Source organism: Panulirus ornatus, chromosome 3 (assembly GCF_036320965.1).
Source record: "Panulirus ornatus isolate Po-2019 chromosome 3, ASM3632096v1, whole genome shotgun sequence".
NCBI classification, from domain to species: domain Eukaryota; kingdom Metazoa; phylum Arthropoda; class Malacostraca; order Decapoda; family Palinuridae; genus Panulirus; species Panulirus ornatus.
Window position 1 is genome coordinate 75,777,791 of NC_092226.1, and position 7,500 is coordinate 75,785,290.

Sequence of the window (7,500 nt, forward strand, 5' to 3'; positions counted from 1 at the left end):
GAAATGAAAGCATAATCTAAATTAAGGCGACACTTTAAGAGATAGTTTGTGACACTTAGATATACTTTTTCTGGTAGACCGCTAGAGAGGAAACGTTAGAGATCAATTCTGTCGTCTGATTTCTGCGAGATGTACGACACGAGTAAGATGGTAAAGAAAATTCAAAAACAAAATTATGTTGTTCAAAATCGTAGTGTACAAAAATTTAACGATAGTACAATATTTCCTATTCATTTGACAGGCATCACAACCTTGTTTTTATTCTTTGCACACTTATACAAACACTCACGTAAGTGCACCCACACCTCAGAGGGCACTATGTCACTCGTGAGAAAAGGGAAGATGTAGACATGTGCTGAACATGGTGAAGAAAACGAGACTCAAATTACCATCGTAGTAAAGGGTCACAGGACTTAATGAGATGAACACTTAATAGACCCTAACGACCGTGATCAAACTGCTCCTGCACGATCATCTGCTCGTGGGGAGGTAGACATAAATCACCGACTTATAAAGTGCTTTTCTTCAGCACCTCCTACAAGGAGGTTGGTCATATTGCCTCTGCCAAAAGATTCGTTCCCGGCAGCAAGACAAAACAGGAAAATGGGATGCTATGACGGCACTGGAGCGTCCGCGGCCCCCACCATCCTCGCCTGCTGCCTCGTCGCCCTCTGTGGTAAGTAAGAGCAGCTATTGTCACGGTGAGGCCGCCATCTGTGGTAAGTTCCAGGGATTATTAATACAGGCAGGGGTACCGCAGGCTGTCCTCTGTGGTAAGTACCAGCAGTTAGTGTCACAGGCAGGGGTACCTCTGGCCACTCTCCGTGGTAAGTACCAACCTATCGTAGGATGACGTTTCTTGCTCTCTGTGGTATCAACTGCTGCGATCAGAAGAAGGATTGATCCTAACTGTCATCTCTGGTAAGTTCTAGGAACTCTGGTCACGCTAGATTTCAGGTGCTGGCATCCTTAAACTAGTCCAGTGTAAATTGCCTAAATTTAGGAAGCACGTCGGCCTATCCTTCCACAAGAAGAATTCCTGCAGGTGTTGTATAGAGTGAGTGTCGTGGCATGGGTACATTTCCGAACTAGAATCAATAAGACTCCCAGGAAACGCCACACTAAACACAGTTCTGGTAAGCTGATTACCCGAGGCAATGCGATCAAGGTTCCCACCGGCCTGGGCAAGTGGGTTTAGGCCCCAACACCATGAACAGGTAAACTGCCACATATCCTGTTTAAGTGTCGTTGTTGGGCTTAATAACCATGTTTGCATCATTTTTTTCTCTTAATTTCATCATAATCTCTGTTGCTGGTAATTGAAGTGATATCAGTAAACAAATTTTGTAATTATGTATTCTGTATACATCTCGGATTTAATGATCAGAATGGTTGCCGCTTATGTTGGATGGAATGAGGGGACGCGATGATCAGGTGGCTGCTGAATTAGGTTTGATTGTAGATGGCAGCTGACAACACAACAGCCATGGTCTGGGGATGGCTGGCGTGTGATGTAGTGTTAAGGACGTGTCTGATACCCCTGAACAAGTGCCTCTCCTCGACAAAGGTGACCATTAAACCCTGGAAAAGTTTCCGCTAGTTGTCTTGCAACGAGGTCGCTGGGTGTAAGGAACCTTACCTCAAGGTTCACCGTCCTGGGAAAAGAACTCAAGGTTCTCTCACATGCAAGGTGAGCGAACCAGTGACATCGCCATGAGGTTGGTTGGTTTTTCTGGCAGTCAGGCTTTAGGCCTATCAGCCGGGATCAGTTAGGCCGTTAACATAAGGCTACGTTCATCCAACAACCATAAAACTGTTGACACTTTCTTCAAGTGCTGTAGATCATTCCAAAACCTGACACTTACTATTTATATAACCCAGAATCATAACAGTCCCCTCTAGCTCTGGTACACCAAAATGAATTGTGAACATCAGGCTGAGGTTGGTGACTCATTCTTCATTCATACATAATAGCTAACTAGATTATGGAACTGTTTACACTACAATGTGCCAGGAGTTCATAACCTGTGTCAGGACACGGGAAAGCCGTCACCTCCGTGTCAGAAATCTTCTTACGTAAACACGGTCGCGACCAACACTCACACTGGCTTCCCAGAAAATTCTATGCACTAACAAACAAAATGTGTTGCCTTCTGATGAATAATTTCATTAGGCTTCCTCCACGTGTGATGACAGTGTAAATACTGTACTGTTGTTTTCTACTTCTTTAACACACCATTATCACTCGGATTTTCTTGGAGGCTCAGAGTTTTGTGCAGTTTACTGGGATTTAAGAAGCAATACCTTTGAGGGACTTATTCTTTTTCGCAAAGTTTTGTAATTAGTAGTTTTAGTGTGCCATTGAAACATTTCCTCCACTGCCGCGAAGGAACCTCATTTTATATATATATATATATATATATATATATATATATATATATATATATATATATATATATATATATATATATATATATATATATATATATATATATATATATATATATATATATATATATATAGTTAGGTCTACTGCGCTACGGCCTAGGAGTTGGCAGAGACTCACTATAACAGATATCAATGGAGTATTATCTCCACGCTCTCGGACTCGATGTCCTTGAGGCAAATGGAATAATGATCGCCACCTGACTGGGTTAGCCTCGGTATGGACCCGTCAATCATAATTGACGTCATTACCCTGTCACTTACGGGTCCACAAGACACGAAATATTCTCAGATCCATTGAGCAGCTGCCTCCCCGCGAGCACACAACGATCATTATCCTCTTGACCTCGTTGTTACGACCCTTGAGCACGATGGTACGACCCCAGGGCACGACGATATGAATCTTGAGTAGGATTACCCGACATCAAAACTAGCGCCATGTTTCAAGGAGTCAAGAACCCATCGACCTTCTCTATGACATTTATTCTGTTTTCGTCAAGAGATGGAGATCTATAATGATAGGAAATTGGGTTACGGCTAAGCAAAAAGTATGATACGAGGCAAAATAATATATTGTGTTTATCTTCCTTGAAATCTATTGGTAGAGATATGGTGGAAGCAGACTGATGCAGGTGATATGAAGCGACTCCATGCAGCGTATGACTTGGATGAAGTTGAACACTGGGAGGGACTTCCCATGGGATAATGATTTGGAAGGTACAACAAGGGGGAGGAATTCCTTTGGGACAGTGTAATATGTGGAAGTAATCTTTCTGGGACAGTGATTGGTGACAGCACAAACATAGGGAGAGGATCCTACTGGCCAACGACAGAAGGATCTGAGCCTGGGGAGGAGCTGCTATCCCCGGGGAACAGACGCTGAGCCTGTGTCCCTGGCAGTCTTCCTCAGTGGATGACTCAACACCAAGGTCCCTCTCTCCACACACACACACACACACACACACACACACACACACACACACACACACATAAACCAGTTGTATCATAGTCTGTCAACCTCGTATGATATTCAGTTATTTACAAATTACGATGGTCGAAGAACAAATTACTGAATCAAACCCGTAGTGTCAAGTTTCCCAAGCCGTCGGAACTACTTTAACAAAAGTGTAACTAAAGTCTACTGGTGGGAAAAGTCAGAAGTCAGATACACTCTCGCTCTATGAGGGTGGCAGGTGGGTGGTCGAGCTGGTAACTAGAGGCCAGAGAACCCGGGTCACCTGAGCCATGCCCTTAATAGCTCTCCTGATCACATAATGAGAGGACCTCACGAGTACTGCTCACACTACCGCCACCACCACCTCGGAAATAAACCAGATCAATAAGTATGATTGCTCACACAGGGATTTGGTTAGGTTTTTTCCATCTGCTTTTTTCACAGAGCATTGGAGAATGGCATTTCTATATATGTTTAGCAAATGTAGAAATCATTGATTTGTGTGTGTGTGTGTGTGTGTGTGTGTGTGTGTGTGTGTGTGTGTGTGTGTGTGTGTGTGTGTGTGTGGTTTTAGACTCTGGTATATATGAGATTTAGTAGCCCTAACTTAAGTGAAGCCACGTGTGTACCAGGCACGTGCGTTAGTAGGAACCTCGCCACGTACCCAGTAGAACCAGCCACAGAGAATCCTACATAAACCATAATAAATAACCATCACAGGAGCTAAACCAATAGTGGGCGAAAACTGAAGACACAGAAATATTTATTTTCTAATATGATACTTCATGTGTGTTGTTGCTGTGATGCGCCACACTGTGATCATACGAGATGTTTCTCTACGCCAGCATGGGTCACATCCTGCTGAACCATTACATGTTGATCTCTGTCCCATGGGTTATTCACAAGAGACTGAGATCATTCCTGGTAACCTAAGGACTATTGACACACGTTAGGTATTCATACGTAATTTACATAAATCAGCTTCTCTGCTACGACATGAATTAGTAATGAATATCTTACTCAACTTATAATGAAGCAGCTTTAGTTCAAGAGTATCAATTGTAGCGACATCACTGGCGAGCCTGTTCTCATTTCAAAGGATGTCAAGCATTTTGATGGGACAAAATTACTTATTCCAACCACATTCTCAAGCCTTTCTTAATTCAAGAGAACTTTTGAAATGATAATTACCTACCTAAACTGATTAGAAAGATTCACACGAAATTACTGATTATTACCTTAACTATCCATGATATATTCGTAAGAAAAGTTCATCGCATTCAGAGTTTATTACATTAGATTAATCATATAAGCCCCAGACCTAAATCTGTACCCATGGACACATAATTACACAACACTCATTTACAAGCAGTGAAGTAAGAGAGGCGGAACTCATATTCTATTTCTGCAAGGTTTCTTAGAAGCAAGTTGTGATAGAAGCTACCATTTTTGCCGAAGAGAAGGAGAATACGCATGTGGGAGCCAGCCAATACGCACGTGGGAGCCAGCCAGCCAATACTCATGTGGGAGCCAGCGAATATAGAAATATACAGATAAGATCGTTGGAATCTGGTTTAATGGGACATAAGGTAAAGCTGTTGCAGCCACCAGTGTAAAGAAGGCTGAGATTGCTTTTCCATTACGTCATAAGTAATATGAGAAGGGCCTTATTGACCTTGAGATTGTGCTTACAGATGATGGTTGGAAATGGGACTGAAAGTACGAAGACCAGGGTGTGCAAAGACAAGGGAAGGTAGACGAGAGTACGTTTGTCTTAGATTTGAATCATCATGTAAGCTGGAGAGCTACCATGGCTGCATGTTGGTCGAGACCTGGTTTGTGAATAATAGATGGAGTAGAATCTCGGATGACAATTGGATTATGACCGATGGTATGTAAGAATCACAGGAAGAATTAGATTTGATTGTAGTAAAGTAGTTCATTAGAAAAGTTAGGAGGAATATTAACTCTTGAGACGATCGATCACGGGTCTTGTTTCACGTATGTTGTGAGCAGGTTTTATTGACAGGAGAGAGACAGAGTGGGAGTGAAGTGATCGGTTGAAGAACAACTCATGTTATGAGAATAGACTATCTAGAAATCCAAGGTCAGCGTGATGAAACCATGATTAAAGGCAGACTGTTAGAAATAACATGGAGACAGGAACAAGGAAACAATAACTTATTTGTAAAAACAAGAAAGCTAAAGAGACACAACAAAATTTTTTTATCACAAATGAAAATAGAAAATAAATTGTGTTTAGATCGAAGAAAAAGAATGGAAAGGACAAATGAGACAGAACGTTTGAAGAATACAAAACACAGTAGCATGGGTGAAGAGAAGTTAGAAGGGATTGAATCAGTACCGGGTAATTATGTAGAAATAATAACAGGTGTGGAGACTGATGGTGCTGTGAGGGATATCATGCACAAGACTGTACCGCAATTCGTGCGAAAGATTTTTCATAGCGATTCATATACAAGATTGTAATGCAAATCATGCGGAAGATTTCACAGCGAATACTATATGTATGGTTATACTGAGAATCATGAACGAGTCTGAAGAGCGATCCATGTATAAGATTGTAGTACGGATCATGCACAAGGTTTTTCTGCGAATCATGCAATAGATTATATGTAAAATAGCCAAGGGCTGAGAAAGACTGTAAGACGGGATAGGCTGAGTGCTTGAATGCAACGGAGCATAAATGTATATAAAATAGCTGAAACAGACGATATAATGTGTGAGGAAAAGGCTAGCAATTTGATTAGAAAAAGTTTACTTGTCGAGTAATGAACAGAAGAAGGAATGATATCAGTCACGATTTCTAGCCAACACTAATGATACATCAATGATGTGCGATAATGTCTCATTCATAGGAATATAAGGAAAAATTGAAAGCATTAAGGTTACAATACTATTGTACAGAGACATGAATGAATGATAAATGAATAGATGTATAAATAATGCAGTGATCATTATAATGTAAGACACATTCTGATTACAAGATTTACCACACCCAGTTTCACGGAAACGCACAAACACCAAAAAAGAATAGAGAGAAGCTACTAACCTATATTTCCTGAACATAACAAAAACATCTTTCATGTTAAGTGTTCACAATTCACAAACACAACAAACAATCTCTGAATTCAGGTCAAGCTTAAGTAACAAGAAAAGTCTACGGACATGTTGACCCGGATTTCAACAATTGAGAAAGTCTACGGTCTCCTCCACCCACATTTAACTAACTTCACAGATACTCCAATCTTACAAGATCGTATCTTTCAGCAAAATGGTCCCTCCACCCCCCCCCCCCCAAAAAAAAAAAGAATAGAAGAAATAAAGGTCATTGCAAGATAAATTTCTTTAATATCAGAAAAACTCTACAGACATCCTGACCCAGATTTTCACCCCCCAGAACAAAAACTTTAAGGACATTACAATCTTTTGTAGTTTGCTGGAAGTCCCTTTGAACATTGTTTCTTCAGCAGAGTAAAGGAAAAAACTACGTTGAATTTACAAATTCAATTTGAACAGTGAAAGAATCTTTTCTTATTATTTACTTTTCTTTGTTTTCTTCCCTTACGTTGTCCTCACAATATGGCATAAGAATATACACCCATACAGCTGAGGTCGGTCAGTCAAGAGAGTTAACGAGCCACTGTGAAACACAGATGACAACCAACCACCGGCACTAGGTAAAGGGCGAGTTTAAAGCACGTCTGGCGTAGAAAAAGTTTCCCTCCACTTTTTATAATCATTTCAGTCTCTTGTCTTTTTCATGTCTACGTTTTTTCCCTTGACTCGTTACCTAAGTAGTTCTTTGTGATGAATGGATGGTTTATGGTTCCTCCTTTGTCCTGCTGTCCAAATAAAACTGATGCATTACATGTGATATGATTATGAAATGAAGAATATAAATACGAAGATGCCAAGTCGTAATATATCTCCAGAAATAGACAGGTAACATATGAGACCCTCATGAGCAATTCTGTGTTTGTGGTCCACTGAGTGGAAAGGATCCCTGATCAGAGCGTCGTTATCATGAGATTTCCAAAGTAATACATTCCAGGAAAGTCCTTCCTACGAGTTACTTC

The 7,500-nt window shown here is 40.8% G+C and overlaps 1 protein-coding gene across 1 annotated transcript in view; it reads left to right on the forward strand.

Moving 5' to 3' along the window:
- LOC139763894 (zwei Ig domain protein zig-8-like) overlaps positions 1-7,500 on the forward strand; it is a 54,764-nt gene that overhangs the window by 3,508 nt on the left and 43,756 nt on the right. Inside the window, exon 2 of the mRNA XM_071690309.1 lies at positions 242-676. Coding sequence (XP_071546410.1) covers positions 604-676 — 73 coding nt within the window. The 5' untranslated portion in view covers positions 242-603. The remainder of the gene's footprint in view (positions 1-241; positions 677-7,500) is intronic.